Source organism: Ceratina calcarata, unplaced genomic scaffold, assembly GCF_001652005.2.
Source record: "Ceratina calcarata isolate Rehan_Ccalc_2016 unplaced genomic scaffold, ASM165200v1 scaffold53, whole genome shotgun sequence".
In the NCBI taxonomy this organism is placed as follows: Eukaryota; Metazoa; Arthropoda; class Insecta; order Hymenoptera; family Apidae; genus Ceratina; species Ceratina calcarata.
The window spans coordinates 784,809-803,677 of record NW_017176451.1 but is presented as its reverse complement, the minus strand read 5'-3'; the positions used below and the strand labels follow the sequence as shown (position 1 = coordinate 803,677).

Genomic DNA, 18,869 nt, shown 5'->3' with positions numbered 1-18,869 from the left:
CAAATCTAGTCATCGTTGATACATAAAGATACGCGATTTTTAACATACTCGGGAATTCATTTATTTCTGCTTTTCCTTCCAATTACGAGTCCTCCTCTCAAGGAGACACGAACCGCTCCCTTACCGAATACTCTCGCCGAGCTAGTCGGTTACAATCCCTATTATTAGGTTATAAAATCCCTAAACCTGAACGTCCTTAACTTGCATGCGCGCGTGTCTATTTTTACCATTTACCTGTAAAAAGTAACAATTACAATTAAGAGAATTTAACACTGTTTTTTTTTATTTTCAGCGTCAGTTTGAAAAGAGAGGGAACAATATTAGAGCTAATTACAGAAAGTACACGAACAAAAAAATTACAGCGGTTAGCAGAAAGAAGAAACCCCCCAAAACATAAATACGCAGCATACTTAAAATTTATAGATAAATATATACATACGAAATCTTTTAATTTATCCGTACATGATCTGCGAGACGTAAGTGGTTAATACTTATATGATCACTTAGAGACATCTTAGATTTTAAATCAATAATTAAAGAATCGCGATATGAACATGCTTCTGAAGTTGACTGTTTTAGGAGAGCTGTCAATGAGCAGCATACTATAATTTACAATAAAGATTAATTACATAAGAACAATATACTTCTATTTATTGTACTTCCACCTATAATTCTAACACCATGTTCGTCATCTAATACACGGAATCAAAAATATGAGGAATATGAGAGGAGAACAAACTAAGCTAAAACATATTGAGCAGTATGCTGTCGATGAGCAGCATACTGCTAATGATCAGCATTCTGCCGATGCATTTTTAACTGGCTTGAGGCCAATGCTAAAAAAATTGAAAGAAAAAGAATTTCATGAAATACAATTGACTATTTTTGAAATAGTTCATAAGACGTGTTAAAATACAACTATATTTTATCATTATAATATTATAAAGTCCTGTGATTTTGCCAGTCCAACGAGGCCTCAATCTTGAAAGATGTCCTTTCGTCTTACATAAAAGCTTCCCTACTTCCTTCTTACCTTTGGGTGTAGAATTGCAGCTGTTCGCGACGTTTCCTTCATTTGTTGTCTCTGAAGATCGGCCCTGATTTTCCTGGTTCTTACAATTGTTGAGTTCTTGATTTAGTAATTATTCTCCAATTACTTCGCGCAAAGAAAATAATTTTGATTCTTTTGAAAATCGTGCATCACTTAGATCTTCAATCTTTTTAGTCACGTGTAATCCATGTTTAAATGGTTTACAAATCATAATGGAAACTTTTGTTTGAATTAAATGATTGGATTTGCAACTGAAAAACTAGAATGATCAATTTACATTGTTTTGGTTTTGAAACTATTTATGGCACGTATATATTCATATTACGTATAAATTCGATTCGCATCTGTCGCAAAGGTTTCAGAACAACGAAATCTTGTTACACGAGTGTCAAACCGAATTAGACACTGTTTGTTTGCTGATCATTCTTACGGATCGTGTTTTATAACGTTTGAGAAAAACTTATGAATCAATCAACAAACACTATTCTTTTTCTTCATCCTTATATTTTAAACAAATAATTAAATCTTCGAACGAAGACTAAGACGTAAAAACAATTTGCATGCAGTCCCTAATTTAATGAGCAATACTTTATTCATTGGGGAGAAATTACGAATTTATTTATAAAAAAAGAATGGTTGCAATGGAACAAAATATAGTTGCCAGAGTTCGACGATGATGCAGCGAATTCTGTTAAGTATATTCCACAATATAGAGCAAATTCGTAACATGAAATATAAAACTCTCATTATCAACTATATATATCGTTAACTTTGAACATGGTCAACATATAAATATACAGTCATCACGTTAAGTTAAATGTATCCATACAGTACATACAATGACACTATACATAGTATAAGTAAGATCCCTACATTTGCTGTTTTCTTCATCCGGTTCTGTACTATTTTTTCTTTTCTCGGCGCTTTAGATACATACATAAAATGCACGTACACACGTATATGCGAAGTATATATAATATGTATATCTCTCGAAACATTTCGCTAATACACAATTATACAAAACTCTACGACGAAATTCGCGTGTGGTTCTTTTATACTTTTTTCTATTTTGTTCGTTTCTCCCTTTATAGAAATATACATTTATCAATGGTACGCTACCGATTAGAAAAGAGAACGAAAATACAAGTGTAAACGAAAACACATACATATATGTGTATGTATATATATGTATATATATATGTAGGTATGTATGTATGTGTATATATATATATGTATGTATGTATATATCATATACACATCGAAAAAGGTTCATTTACATGAATTACAAAGAACGGAGTATTGGTTCAACGGATAATATTCTCTCCTTCGTTCAATTTTCTCTTTCTATTTTCTTGACATTTGGATTGTTTATTACGTAGTAGCATTTTGGCACTTAGAGCGAAGAATTCTGTAAATTTGATAAGGATAACACGCAGGGGTAAGACGGTTTATTTCTTCGGATATATCGCAGGACATTGCTTTAGGCCAACACTGAAAGTATCTCGGCGCCCTTGTGAGTTTTGTGTCGGATGGTAGCATTTTCGATAGCCGTCGAACGCAAAACGAAAAAATGTACGGAATCTTTAGGAACATATAGAGAAAGATCCGTGATTATTCTCTCCATCTGTTGGTCAGTCTCCAGCCTTAATGGGCCCTCTCTCTCTCCTCTTCCGCTTTACGTGAATCAACTTGTTTCAACGAAGAACCCGAAAAGCGATCTTCGCCGAATCCTTCTCGACTATTTTCTCACTCACTCTCTCTGTTTCTGTTTCAAATCGCAGAGGATGTGTAGATGTGTGTTACGTGTGTCAGTCTTATCTGGTGGTGCACGGTCAGGCCGGTCACGTCATTTGGGCGGCGTTGAAGCCACGTTTTCTCGGCGTAGTAAAGTGTTGCGGGCTGGTGATTTGATACTGTGGCACGTACGGATTGTTTCTGAGGACGTTGCCGCCGGGCGAGCCGGCTGAATATTGAGACGGTACTGTGATTATTCCAGCCTGTTGCAAATACTGTTCACGATAGAGCGCCTGTTGCGTCACATATTCCCCGTTCACGGGGTTCTGAGCACCGTAATGAACCTTCACGGTCTTCGCGGTCGTTTGGTTTGCACTGCACTCCTTGTAACTGTCATGATAGCGGACGCTGGTCGGAGAGGAACTGGGCGACGTCGCGTTCTTCAAACTCTGAGTCGGGCTTTGAGTGATCGACTCCAACACGTGTCTCGGCATATTCGGCGATGGGCAATGAATCTCCTGGAGACCATCCACTCGATTCGCGTTCCTCATGTAGATAGGAGCGCTCTCCGGTCTACCGCCGACAATGTTCCTTATTCCCTCTCTGTCCTTCGCGCTCAAACTCTGCCGCGATGAATCCAATCCCGAGTTACGATTCCTCGTCGCGGTTGGGGACGCGTTATTCAAATCGGACACGCTTGACCAGCTCACGCTGGCTAATTCCCACTGACGGAGGAGATTGGAAACTCGTTCGGCCCTGGTGGTCGCGTCAAGACTTTCGTCATAATCCGGTCCCTGAAATTATACGAACACATCACACAACGTTACTTGGCTGCTAGGAGTTCCATCCGAATGACTTCATAATTTCAACCTTAATCCCTTACAATTGATATTCCAATGAGCTACATTCGTTAATGTTAAAGTACGAAGGATTGCAAGATCTCCAAGAATGCTTCCAATGCTGGATCGCGTTATTTATGATACAATTACGTGCAAAAGTCGCTGCAATGAGAGCGACCAGAGATATCGAGATAGCACTAGAACGGTCAAGAACAACTAGTATGCGCGAGGCAGGAAAAATGCGACGAGAAACGAACATCTTCAAATCAACTGCAAGGACAGAGAGCACGCACAGAGGAATTATAGAGCAAAATTTATACACCGTAGTCCAACAAAAGTTGTAACGAGCTGAACATCTAACCGATCATGGATTAATATTATTATTGCGACGAGGCTAGCCGCAAGGCCAGTGAAGCCTTATGGGAACATCTATTTTACATGGCCTGATTCTAATGCATTTTGCCGACGCGATAACGAATACACCCACGTTATTCGAGGCTGATCACAATCGTTTCGCAGGATTTCGAAGCTTCGTCACACGGTGAATTGCAAGGGCAAGCGGTAGGATATTGTATGATAAAAGAAATGAATCATTGATATATAAGACTTAAATGTCAAATGCGTCAAGAAATCACTTACATTTTCGATTTTCTCATCGAGCATCCTGAAGAAGTCGAGCTGACTGGTGGATATCTCCCTGTAAAAACGAGGAAAGGTCAGTCATTTACGTGAAAGCATTTACACAATTGTTCCTATTTTCTTTTCTGATATTTAACAATTGTAAGCAATGATGTATTATCAAAATGACATTGCGGAACTCTTTATAAAAGTTTGAGATATTTGATCGTCAAGCATCAACTTAATGGATATGATGATCTATTATAAAGATTAGACTACAATCGAAAGACATTAGAATTGGAAAAAGTATTAGGATTAACGAAGTACACAGTAAATGCGGCAACACTTACGCTTGTTGTAGCAAAGGACCACTTCCAGGTCCGTTCGACTTCTTCTTCGCTTGACTCTTAAGCTCGCCATTTTGTTCCTCGTTTCTGTTCACCTCGACCCCGTTATTATTCGTCTTGTTGTTCTTCGCACTGCCGTTTCCATTCTTCTGTTCCACGGATGCAGAACCTGTAACACGAGCATTGCGGAAACATTAAACTTCAGTTTCGCACATGGTAACATTGTTCAAAATAATCTTACAAACAGCGCTTTGATCTTTACGCTCAAAATATAATTGCAAAATTGATAATAAAACATCAGCATAAATCAAAGTGGTTGCTGCAAATATTTATGATGTATTACTCGCGTTGTTTCTACATCTGTAAATACGCATCTACTAAATAAAAATAAAGCCAGGAATCACGAGTTCTATTTCGTCGTGCTTCTATCGTTTGGCTGATTCCTCATTCATGATACATCTCATTATTTATTCGAACAATTGAAATTACATATGCGAAGAATGGCTAAAAACTGCGCTGGAGAACAACAGAGAGATAAGCGCTCGTTAACTGGTGCAAGTGCAACAATTATGGTACAAAGTGCAAGTTCAAGGAGCTGTATCTAAATATGTGTTTTCATACTTCTGCGCGTCTTTCTATCTTGCATAGAAAAGAAATGCGCGTGTACAAGAGGAGCGGAGTACTCGCGAACTCGGGTGTTATTGCGCATAATACCCACACAATGGTCAAAAGAGAGCAGGGACAAGTAAGAGTCGGTACAGAACCTAATGCGAAAACTATTTCACAAAGCAGGACCAGGTCACGATGCGCGACGAAAAAAATGCGCATAAGTATATCTGTGGCTTGGTGTAGAAAGTGCTAATGTTGCATTTTTACAAAAATGCATTAAACCCAACATTGAGTTTGTAAATAAGTGTGTATTCTATTATATATATATAAAAAAAGGGAATTTCAAATTCCATTTAGACTACTGCACTTATGCATTAGAAAGAAATTTCAATGTTAGGAACTATTTGAACATGAATTATCTTTATATATTGAAAGTTGAAATGTTCCTCGTTGTCGATGAGAATGTATGTCTAAAAGACGCAAATACGAGGTTCAGAAGTGTCACTCAATCTTATTGCTAGCGCGCGAGCGCGAAATAGCTAATCGTCGTAATTGGTTTCGAATTCAAGCGGGTTACCTGATTAGAATTTAATGATAGTCGAATTGGAAAACAAACGACGTTTATACATGCGCCTTTTAGTGGCACACATATACATTTATGGGAATTACGCCATAAATGGTAATCGAATCGCGCTCTGAATCTGTTTGATAACTTTCCCTCCGCAAAAAATTTAACTACTCAGTTCTTATGAAAGCGCTACACTAAACACGTAGAAAAATGTCTAAGACGCGCGTTTTGCAGTACTCGCTATTTAATCTACTTCTACCACGTTGCGGATATAAGCAATCAAAACTGTATGGTTTGATAAATCGGTTTAAATTTTAACGGTTCTGGTTTTAACCTTTGCGTGTAGGTTCAATTCGGACAGGGCATACGCCTCGGTCAATTAATTGTGCATGAACGGTAAAAGAACGAACATCGATCTGCGGATACTTGACCTTATAGTTTCAGCCCGGAGTACTAAATATTACATGTTGCCAATATAACTTGTGTACATGCGTTAGCCGACACATATCATCGGCGACACAATAAGCCGATTAAAGAGTTATTTATTCGCGTTTCAATACAGTACAAGTACGTTCTTTTCCCGCAGTGATAAAATTTCATAAACAAGCGTTATTCCGCCACTTGCTTCATCCATCGAAAGTAAAACGTGTACAAATGTTCGCTAAATTAATTGAACCGCTTAAGATCGATAGAACAATTATTGTCAAAGTATCATTTATTCACATTTAAATCTTAATCAATAGAGAATTTCAAGTCTGCGAATGATTACTCATATTTAACACAAAGCTGTTGCTTTGGCGTAAATGAATTTAGAAAGTTAGCACGATTGCCATTTTCAGTAAACGAGCATTAATTAGAAACCCTTGTTCCGCTGTATATTCTTGTACGTTTGATCTAAACTAAACTCCGACAAGGAACGACTTCCCATTAATCAATAAGCTCGTCGTATAACCCAATTACGTGGAATCCAAACTCGCGGGACTCGGGTTAACCAGCATTCTCTATTGCTGAGTATTGTATTTCGAAGAGAAAAGAACGATGGATCGTCTAACGATCGGTGTACGGGAACGCGTGCACAGCGCATACACGGTCCATTCACTAGCACACGACGTGAAGCAGGGGCGAAAGAGAGCAAAAGGAGAATGAACTCCGATTACAATGAAACGCAAATAAACCTGAGCGCACGGAAAGCCGCGAAACGAGCTGCTACGCTGTCGGCACGGGGCTCGACTTGCACGTGTGTAGGTCAGTAGGCACCCGTTGCAATTATGCGACAATCGACGATGGTTATTTAATGTTTGTTTTCTTTTCACAATAACGTGACGTCCACGTGTCAACTTTATCGCGGACCCCACGATGTTTAACTCTTAACTATTTTTCATTTTAACCATTCCTTTAAGCAATACGCTTTTTAATTATAAATAATTGTAAGCAATGATTGTTGAATTATATACTTCGTATGACTAACAAAGCAAAAAAAAGTATGTAATGTTTTTTTCGAAAGAATAATATCGTCGTAGTTACCCAACATGTGTAACGAGAGTCTGGGGTTTCTCGTTCCACGTTAAGAATAATGACGACCACTATTGGCCGGTCCCAAGCGATTAATTTCTTTCGAGTCAACACTATTCACATACCATACAATTGTGGATGTAACAAAAGACATTTTTCATGAAGACATTTGAAGTTTGCCCAAACGTTTGTCTCTTTGCGTCAGTAAATTAGCTTGTTCGGACATAGAGAAGAATGCTATTATTTAATTTCAATTAACAAGTGGTCGACGCGAATCAGTGGTTGGTGAGATGCCAGCGGCCAAATGAATTTATTTATTAGCCGAGATAAAAGGAGGACGGGCACAACTGGAAACGGTATATTTTTTCAAATAAAACTGGACGGAACGGAAGAGTAGATTCTCGTAGCGGAATGAGGATGGAAAACTGAGATGAAAACCGATCGACATTTTTATTTGCAAACGAACCGACAATTACACGATCGCGTCGTTTGTGAAATTTTATTTCTATTCAAAGCCACAGGCGACGGAGACAAAAGGGAACGTGCGTCGATTTCTGTGCCAACCGGCGGAAACATCAGTGACAATTATTATTGAACAGTAAGATAGATACATGGTAAGTAAATGAATGCGAACGAGGGATAAACCCGTATGCGCTTTATTAACACGTATCCATGTACATTAAGCTGTAGATTTATTGTCCATCGTACGATAAGTCTTCGCTATTTGATCGTCCTCCCACATGATCCTATTAAAGCTCTAATGCCATTACCTAACCTCGCCTGATCTGTTTATTTGTTACGACGATGCTTCGCAGGAAACCCGTACGGAGGAAGGGTGAATCCTGAAACTAAAAGGCCATATTCTCTTTGCCGGAGACCGTAAATACTGCCACGCTTACGATGATACCGTGCGCGATTACAAGCCGCATGATGTCCGAAGCCTTATCGAACGTATCGAAGGCCTTCCCTTGGAATTGCACCGACTTAATAAACGAGTAGTGTCTCTTGAACGGAGTATCTTTTAAATTATGTATATTCAAATCACATATCGTCTTCCAAATTATGTACTTCGAGTAAGTCGATTCGACTCAATAAAAATGCTATGAACATGTCTAAGGATCCACTTGTGGCATACCCTTGGATTATATCACCGTCGTGTATTATTATGACCGGGAAAACGTTGATCATTACACATCCCATATGTTCATAAATCTCAGAACACTTTCAAGTATACTTATTGTATATCAAAAGATCTGACAAATATTCAAAGTTAGTAATCATCAAAGTTTATTTTCAGTAGGAAGATCGTGTTAAATCATAAAATACATCATATAGCCGCAATTACATAACAAATCATACAATAAAACATTGTTATAATACACTTACACAAATGCTTCCTTCTTTCCTGCAGTATTTTTAATACTTGAAGTTACCCTGAGTCTTTATACACTTGAATCCCTTGAACCCTATTTCGTGTTTGGCACGCGAGAGAAAAAAATATTCGATGACTAAGAATAGAGCGCGCAGCGCATATTTCGAGCAGTACCCGATGATTCCATGGTGAAATCGTGTTCGCATCCACGCATCAAGTAGAAAAGCGAAGAAACCAGTTGACGTTCGAATGTTCGGTCTCGCTAAGAATTCACTGGACTCCGAGGACACGCCGGGAATATTTCAGTCGAGTTCCGCACGTCGCGTCGCGTTGCATCGGAGAGAGTTTTAACAAAAAATCAGCCCGAATGGCTTTCATTCAACCAGCTCGAATTCTCCCGGGCACTCCCCTAGTCGGAGGTCGACTCGCGTCAACCGACCGGAGCGGAATTCTCGAGCTCCCATAAAACGATTCCATCGTACCGGCGCGATGCGTTTACTGAGCGAGGAATTTTAGCCGGAAAACGTACTAAAGGTGAAAATAAATCCGTGACGCGCGAACAGGCTTGTTGTCGGTATTAAACATCGTACGCCGACTTCGCATTTACCTTTTTCGCTTAACCCGTAAAATAGATTATTGAAGTATTATAGCCGTATGCAGTTTTTAATTAACTGTATGTTATAAATTGATATAACTATTTGTCTGGCATTTCCATATTTAGACTTGCTTATTTTATGACTCCAGTGCTACAAGATACAATCAATAAATATCAGTATAAAAAAATGATTAAAACATGCAAAACAAGTAAAGTCTAATATTAAATTAAAGACGATAGTTCATTTAAAGGTTAAATACGAAGGATCATATATAACAGATTTATTTGAATAGTTATTGAAATTCTCTTCCAATCATAAATTAAAAAAATTCAGAGATTAGCACTTTTTCCTCAACTTTATTCACTTTACGAAAGAAGTTTACGAGAGGTGACTAACGGATGACTGAAAATCTCTCATTCATCTTTTCGTCATGTTTATCGCGTGATGAAGGTGCATAACGAGCGCAGTAAAACATACGCGTTCGCAAGGGATAATGACATTAGATTCCAGATTTCGCCACGATAAAACCTGTTCCTCGCGTAAAAGCAATAATCGGGTGATTTATAAAAAGTCTACCGAAAAAATCGGAATCAACGCACATCGTTTTGATCTTCCGTTTGCTAGTTAGCTTGGTGCTCATGATATAAGCTGCACTGGTTCTATCGTTAAGAACTCGTAGAGTTCTCTGCCCCGTAAATTTTCCCAACGCTACGTACTCCTTCTTTAGAACACTTACGAAATGCTCTCGCGTTCAATTCTAACCGGGGCTGCGTGTTTTCGTGTTCGTACAGCACTCGGTTTCTGGGATATGCATCTAGAATCCGCCCTCAGGGAAGGAAAATTAAGCTCCGAATTTTGCAGCTTTGAATCTCATTTCAGTTATCAGGATCTCTACGTAAAAAATACTGCGGACAGAATTCTTTTCCACAGGCATATTCATGAATAAGAGATTTGGTACGAATATTGAAGTACGACTGTTTCATAAAACATGATCGTCCTTGCAACGTGTGCGGTTGAAGGAGGTGGAAAATGATCGGAAGTAAAGGATAAAAAACCTCGGGAACTAGTAAACTTTATAATATATTTCGTAATTTGCCGATTATCTTGACGCGTTACAGTAAACGAAACTTGCGGATTCCAGTGTACACCGTGTCATCGTGTCGCCTCGTATCTCTGCGTCCTCGCAAGCAATTTTTTTTCCCGCGCGAAAAATATGTCGAGAACATAAAGCACGACGCGCAAAGTCGACTTGGTTATGGAATCTAGTTACCGCGGAGATGCATATGGAAATGCGTTCCCACAACAGATTCGTTGTATCTTGGAAAACGGGTCCTTTGACATATTTTTACCTCAGGAATTTCCTATAATACGAAGGATCATATATAACAGATTTATTTGAATAGTTATTGAAATTCTCTTCCAATCATAAATTAAAAAAATTCAGAGATTAGCACTTTTTCCTCAACTTTATTCACTTTACGAAAGAAGTTTACGAGAGGTGACTAACGGATGACTGAAAATCTCTCATTCATCTTTTCGTCATGTTTATCGCGTGATGAAGGTGCATAACGAGCGCAGTAAAACATACGCGTTCGCAAGGGATAATGACATTAGATTCCAGATTTCGCCACGATAAAACCTGTTCCTCGCGTAAAAGCAATAATCGGGTGATTTATAAAAAGTCTACCGAAAAAATCGGAATCAACGCACATCGTTTTGATCTTCCGTTTGCTAGTTAGCTTGGTGCTCATGATATAAGCTGCACTGGTTCTATCGTTAAGAACTCGTAGAGTTCTCTGCCCCGTAAATTTTCCCAACGCTACGTACTCCTTCTTTAGAACACTTACGAAATGCTCTCGCGTTCAATTCTAACCGGGGCTGCGTGTTTTCGTGTTCGTACAGCACTCGGTTTCTGGGATATGCATCTAGAATCCGCCCTCAGGGAAGGAAAATTAAGCTCCGAATTTTGCAGCTTTGAATCTCATTTCAGTTATCAGGATCTCTACGTAAAAAATACTGCGGACAGAATTCTTTTCCACAGGCATATTCATGAATAAGAGATTTGGTACGAATATTGAAGTACGACTGTTTCATAAAACATGATCGTCCTTGCAACGTGTGCGGTTGAAGGAGGTGGAAAATGATCGGAAGTAAAGGATAAAAAACCTCGGGAACTAGTAAACTTTATAATATATTTCGTAATTTGCCGATTATCTTGACGCGTTACAGTAAACGAAACTTGCGGATTCCAGTGTACACCGTGTCATCGTGTCGCCTCGTATCTCTGCGTCCTCGCAAGCAATTTTTTTTCCCGCGCGAAAAATATGTCGAGAACATAAAGCACGACGCGCAAAGTCGACTTGGTTATGGAATCTAGTTACCGCGGAGATGCATATGGAAATGCGTTCCCACAACAGATTCGTTGTATCTTGGAAAACGGGTCCTTTGACATATTTTTACCTCAGGAATTTCCTAGTCCACCGATTGACATTATACATAGAGTATGTATAGAAAGTGCTTATATTCTTAAAAAACTCAAATTCTATAGATCAATTTTAAAGTAGTTCTTCGATTTTAAAAAGTGTACGAATTTTAGAGCCACTGTATTTGGTTCACGGTATCGCGCGATTTTCCCTTGCCCTTTGAAACTAGTACACGCGATTTATCACGTAAAGACAAGCGGGGAATATTTTAGGCTTAACCAGCAAGCACAGCGTGCAGAAGCTATTAGGTAAACATGGTATATCTAAGCAAACACGCGCCCTGTCCATAAAAATAGAGGTGGGTACCAAAGGGTTTGGCGAACGTTTACGCGTTTCACAGGAAATTATCGTAACTTTTACGGAAACAATAATAAACTGCGTAAGTGTTTCGTTGGCGCATCTTGGGATGACATGTAACTAATTGATTCCACAGACAACCGAAACGAACTAACAACTGTGAATGACGCAGAACCGGGTAATTGAATAAGCGTACGATAACAAAAACCGAGGCTATGGTTTCTTTCCTTTACCTACGCAGCATTTGCGACTAACCCAAACACTTATATAATCTAATCGTGTGTTAAATTTAGAGGTTTACCTATTATTCAATTATCACCAATAAATAAAGATAGTTCACGTATCTGCACGATGAGTATAGCACAGTTTTTTTGCATTTACAAAAAAATTGAATATGCAGAAAGTAAAAATGTTGCATGTGGAGATATCCAACGTGAATGCAAGTTGCAATGCTTAAATGACAAGAGGAATATCTATCAGAAATAAATATTTTCAATTGCTATCATAAATGTTTTATTTTTCATAAAAATCTACCGTCTAGTAATGAGAGACAAAATTAACCTGTTCGTTTTGGCATCAGTTTACCAAAGCCAGTCCCTCCTGTTGTTAGTTACTCGGGACAAAATTAACCGATGTCTTCAGAAGTAATTTAGAAGTTGGAAGAGTCACTATATTAAGTTCTCAGTCAGATTTCCGTTGAGAAAAACCGAAGTTCATCGCGACGGTTGGCATGCATACTGGAATCACTTATATTTAGCTTTGACCAGAGTGTTGACGCATGTTGCTTTACGTCACGCTTTGTGCGCGGCGCGCAGTGCGCTCGTATTCGCGTGAACACATGACTGTTTAAATATATACTTGCACGTAAGGTCGTGAGAGCGTTCCTATAATGATACATAGTGCTGTGGTCATCGGCTACTACCGACAGCGTGGCCCACTTTGCGACTATCTCGATAAATTTAGGAACGATGCTCACAGCTTAGACGCGGACGCGCAATATGTCTCCTCTCCTCACGCGTCGTTTCTACCCTCGGATATACCACGAACATACTTCTTACTAGCCCTCAGTGAATATCCTCCTAGTATGTAATAGGCTAAGGTTTCCAATTCAATAGAACCTCAAGTTACGATAGAGAGCGGATTTCATGTATTTATAATAAAACTGATTGTAGGCAATATAAAAAAAATTTATGTAATCCATTAAAATATAGAAAATACCAAAAGCTGCAAGACTTGACTGACGAAAACAATTTCTATTCAAAACACATTCTTTAAATTAATATCGTAAATGTCTTATTTTACATGAAAATGTAAAAATAGGTCACAAACGTTACGAGCTAATTTAGGTGAGACCTTAAAGCGTTCGAGTTGATAAGGAGTAACCTTCGGCATGGAATTATGAAACCGTTTAAATATCCAAACTGGGGAAACTTGCTTTTTAAGCAACAAAAATATCATAGTTTAAATACATAATCTGGAAGTATGAATCGAATGGAGTAAATACTTAAGCTATCGATCTTTGGAAGTTGTAATTGGTCTAAGTAAAACCTGAGGAACTTTTATTCTTAAGGTAAGAGAAAATAAGAAAAGACAATCGAACGGTTTTTAAACGAAAATAACTAGCTTAGTTCTACTTTTTGAATTTGTGGGAGATTCATAAGTTACGCTGCAAATTATAATTTTCTCAAAAGTGAAACTACCGTAACAATAATTAAGACCCTACTGTTCTGGAACTGACGTAAGGATGAAAGGTGGACGTATTGCGCGAGTAAACTGTTCGCTCCTTTAGGATCGTTCAAACGTCACCGAAAGCATCGTAAATTCAGGTTAATTAAATCGGGCATGATCGAAAGTTAAACAAACTCGTTACCCAGTGACGCAGCTGGTGCGGCACGGAGCGTTGCCATCGGACGATCCATCGATTCCAGGAGCAAAATTCGGTTAACAGTTCTGTCGGCCCGCAATTCCCGAGTGAAAATGGAGGTTGAAACGATCGTTTCACGAGCTTCATCGAATCGATTTAACAAGAAGCAGGAAAACGAGAATTGGTATTTGAACGGTAAGAGAACTTTAATTTTTTTCCCGGAACATCCCCGCCTGCTCATCACATCATTTCGTAAAACCTGGCAGGCAGTGGCTCATTTGTTCCACTTAGGTGTCTCATTTCCCTTCGGCGCACGGAATCAAGAGAAAACGCGACAGGCATTGGCAATCGATTAGTAATTATTCTTTGCATCCGGTTCTATTACGGATTCCACCGTGAGCGTTTCAACTACGAGTATAAAATATCGAAGTCTTTAAAATAATATTGCGGTTAGAGAAACGGGATGGGAAAAATCATAACGCACACACGTATCATTTTAATCTACCAATTAAAATGATACTACCAATTAATCTACCAATTAAAATGATACGTGTTCTGAAAATAAAGCATTGTATCTACTGAAACTGTTATCTTGAAATGACAAGTGTACGATCACGGCTAAAGATTAACAAATTGGATTATAGGTACGATATTGGATGAGAGATCTATTTAATCTGTAATCCGTTGTGCAAACTTAAAGGATTCTTTCTCTCACGGAGGCGATCGCTTTGACAAAAGAGAAGACTATTAAATTATCACAGGAAATCAACAAACTTCCGGGATACATAAATTTCGCGAAATCGTCGACAGTGCCGATAATCAAGACTGAATATTTGCCAAGAGAATTAATCGATCAACCGGCTAATCTAGCAATATGAGATAAGCGTCATTTTTCGTGTAATGGTAGCCGATGTAAAAAAGAAGACCAGCAAAACAGCGTAAGAGATAAGTGGTGATAACGAAGAAAGCTCAAGAGTTTTTTTCAGAATCGTTTGATAAATCACGTTCGCAAAAGGTTTGAAAAGGAAAATAACGTTATTTGATACATAAGGAAATCTTGTTCTACTATCTTATCCTTTATTAATAGCGTTCTTCACATACCGAGAACAATTATCGACTCTTAAGTTTAATTAAAATCTTATAATGCCTTTTTTCTAGCAGACAATAATATTTAATAAGCGATCGATGAACGGACTCAGAGAAAAAGGTTCATTGTTGCGAGAATAATTGAGTTTACGGTGGGATCATCTTCGCCGGAATTCCCTTTGATTCACCAGTCATCGCCCTCGAGAATTCTATTTTCCGTGGTCTAATTGCAAAGTAAAACGAGCATTGAATTGCGAATTGCCGTTCCTTCATCAAGAAGGGAGCGCAAAACGATTCAGAGCAGAGGCAAAAAATGGAGAAAAGGGAAGAACGAAAAAAGTAAACGACAACGATTCTTTCCATGCTGGATATGGGAAAGGACTAACAAGATTATTAATAATATAACACCGATGAAAAGCACCGCTTTGAGCGACTCCAGGTCGGGCCAGGCTCGCTGATGCATGATAAACGTTGCGCGTAACCTGCTAGAGGCGTAATTAACTGCGATATAATTAGTTCACCTTCGATGCAATATGCACCCGCTATTCCATTGGCCCCCTGTACCCGATCCGTTTTGACTGGGTCAATGCTTTCGCCGAAATCTATCAAACAGAAACCTCAAAGAGCGGGAAAGTTCGTTTTATAGTGAAACAAGTTTTCATGTACTGTAGCAGTCATTGAATCTCAGATGAATATGTAAAATTGTACTATATCGGCGTTGAGGTGTCGTGTGCCACTTTTTCCGAAGGAACGCGAATATTTCTATTGGTTAATGGGAATTAATAAAAGCAAATCTTTTATACTTTGAAAAATATTTTATTTTTTAACTCGGCTCGGTAGGGCGTCTATACTCGCCAACTAACGCACTCGAAGTGAAGCCAACGGACAAGAGTTTACCTCCCCTTAAAACAGTTTCGGGCCTTATCTTAGAAAACTGATCCTTTTTAAGAATAGTGTAATTTATGACCAAGGCCTTTAGAATTGCCTTGTAAAAAAAATTCGACAGAACTACGTCTTCTTATAAGTGAAGATTCATTTTTGTTATACTAGTTGTGTAAATAATTCAACAATTTCCATCAATGATAAAAGCATAACTGCCTATGAATGATTAAAAACTAGACTGGCTAAAAAGAATATCGAATGTTCGATGGGAACAAAAGTCTGAGATTAACTATGGCATGTGATTCTCGCAGCGACCTTGCTGAGGCTTAAGAACGCATTACCCGCAAATTGACGAGCGGAAACTACATTTTAAGAGCCCCAGCGCAGATAATCCTCCGTTAGAAAAGTTTCATACGGCGAAAATCATGAAAGGAACAGGATAAACATAATCGAACCATACTCACGCCTACATATCGTGAAATAGATAATCGCTTCTCGGTCTGAACATTGATAGGGCTTCAGACTGGAGACTAGACCATGAAGAAATAATCGAGCTGATTATGAAATGGGAACTACGCGTCGACACGAAGCGAAGCAAAGGGGGAATATTGCCGGAAGACGATCGTTGTTCACGAATGAGCAACGTAATATAGAAACACGGATGAGAAGAGCGAGCGAGCGTAAACCCGACGCATTCACCTTGGACCCGCGAGCAGGGACAGAATTGCCAAGGCCGCCGATAAAAATAAAAGGGGAAAGAGACCGGAGCCTTGCGCTTCCAGTGATCTCGGCTGATTTAAATATTTATCCCAAGCTGTAGGTAGTATAAGAGTACGTACGTTTTTACGATGTCCACAGGTGCACGCGATATACCCAACGATTACATAATTCTTACGAATAATTCTTCTCGAACACCATTTTCCCATAGTGTTTCAAAATATACGAAATCATTTTTATAATACAAATTGTCCTATTACAAAAATTCGAAATGTTAAGGTAACACCAAAAATAAGTTGTCGAACTTGTGTTATTTTTGCAAGTCAATGTTTAATTACGCAATGGTGATCAACGAAATCGGCGTAGATACATTTTTCAAAGAGCATCAGTAATCGCAAATTGAGAATGAAAAGAGTGAAAGAATAATGGGGAAGGGTTGGCCCGTCTCAAAGGGACGTAAAACGGTTCCCCAAGATTCTTTATACCAGAGAAGCAGTTTCCATTCGGAAACTTCCTGCCGGCAGCTGCAAGATCAATACAGAAATAGGGTAACACATACAATTGTTGACCCCTAGACAATGATCGGTCCTTTCCCCTTAAAAAAATAGAAAAGATAAAATAATGCCTGTCTTACATAATAATACATAACTATATTTCGATTGCTCAGATATTTCTACTCTAAGTATTTGATTTACCAATGCATTTATAATGTATAAATTGTGATAAAATATAATTATATTACAAAGAAAAATACCTGGGCTGTCGAAATATAATTATATTTTATTATGTAAGAGAAACATTTAATTATGATTTTTAATTCTTGAAGACAAGGGCTAATAACTCAATACCCTATTTGCGTTACGATCGATTCTCTAAATATTTAAGATCATCCTATCGGATCCTCCTTGCCAGTTTGAATACAAATGTCAAACAGCTGTCATCATTCGCGAAAGGATAAATCTGTTCGTCTACCACCGCGTCGTGATTCGATGCTACTGTAATTTCCATTAAGTACACTAGAAATCCCTGACGCAAACAGAATGATCGATCCCTTCCTCTAATCGGGCAGATCTCTCCACGGGAATCTTGATGGGTGCTTTTAAATTCGCTCGGAAGATACTTGAATGGTAGCGAAAGGAAAGGCGAAGGGCTCTAATTGAATTTTTCTGTTAGGTAAATCCTCTGCGGCGACAGGTCACTTGGTAGATCTCAAGAATATATTTCGATCCCGGTAAAAGCTTCTAGTTGAACGCGCTGTAGCTATCGGTACATGCATTATTCATAGCAGTGTAGGTGGTGTTCTACGCTATAATTCGATATGTTCATACCGCTCTTAATAAATGCGTACTCATATTATGCGTACGCCTAGGTGCGTGCGTGCCGCACCGCACGTAAATTGAATTTCTCCACTTCGCTTGATGGATCCATGCCATTCTATTATTTCTTACGAAAGATATACGAAACATTGAGAATTTAAATGCCCAAGCACAACAATTTAGGTTAAATTAATACATTAGAATGCCCGTCAGTTCCTTACGATTAGTCACCACCGGTTTCAATAAAAAAGATATAATTATATTCTATTAAACATAGTCTGACTCGTTTCAGTAATTGATAAATAGCGGCGAACATCGCAGTTGATTGCAACCTTCCACATGTGTTAATGTGGTACACGCGACAAACGCAGGCCCGATACTCACGGAGCCGATGTAACGATCATTTAACCATCGTGACTCGTTACTACTTCGAGCCACAATAGACCGTTTCATTCGGTCAGATCACGCGGCGCGTCTCCGCCATCCGTAACGCAGAATTCCAATAATAACACGTTGACTGGGTATGCGATTACTCAACGCTTCGGCTCGCTCCGTTAACGCATTCGATCCCGTGACGAATAGTAATTTTTCACGTGACGCTTCAACGGTATATATTTGTCTCCTTTAATTTTTCGTATAATCGTCGCGTTTGCTGTTTTATTTCATGCTCGGTTCGTAATAAGAGCTACGACAAACAGATCTCATATATTCAGCAATTAAATAATAATACCCTCGGTCTCGGCACCGGTACAACATTATATTTAAACAATGTAAGATTATATTGCCTACGCGAGTACGGCAATACGCAATATGATAAAGCCTATAAATAGAACGTAGTGGGTGGAGATACCATGAACAGATATAACGCTGGTTTATTTTAATCTGGAATACATATGAGAAACTGGATAAATTTATACATATGAGAAACTGGATAAGTTTTCCAGATAGATCATTTTCGAATAGACTGATGTAATGGAA

The 18,869-nt window shown here is 38.7% G+C and overlaps 1 protein-coding gene across 5 annotated transcripts in view; it reads right to left on the bottom strand.

Moving 5' to 3' along the window:
* Nucleotides 1-2,227: 2,227 nt before the first annotated feature.
* tow (target of wingless) overlaps nucleotides 2,228-18,869 on the bottom strand; it is a 30,659-nt gene continuing 14,017 nt past the window's right edge. For all 5 annotated transcript variants that reach the window (XM_026816617.1, XM_018030676.2, XM_018030678.2 and 2 more), the window contains 3 exons: nucleotides 4,593-4,758; nucleotides 4,264-4,321; nucleotides 2,228-3,579 (listed from right to left, as the gene is read on the bottom strand). In XM_026816617.1, coding sequence (XP_026672418.1) covers nucleotides 2,893-3,579; nucleotides 4,264-4,321; nucleotides 4,593-4,758 — 911 coding nt within the window. In that variant the 3' untranslated portion in view covers nucleotides 2,228-2,892. The remainder of the gene's footprint in view (nucleotides 3,580-4,263; nucleotides 4,322-4,592; nucleotides 4,759-18,869) is intronic.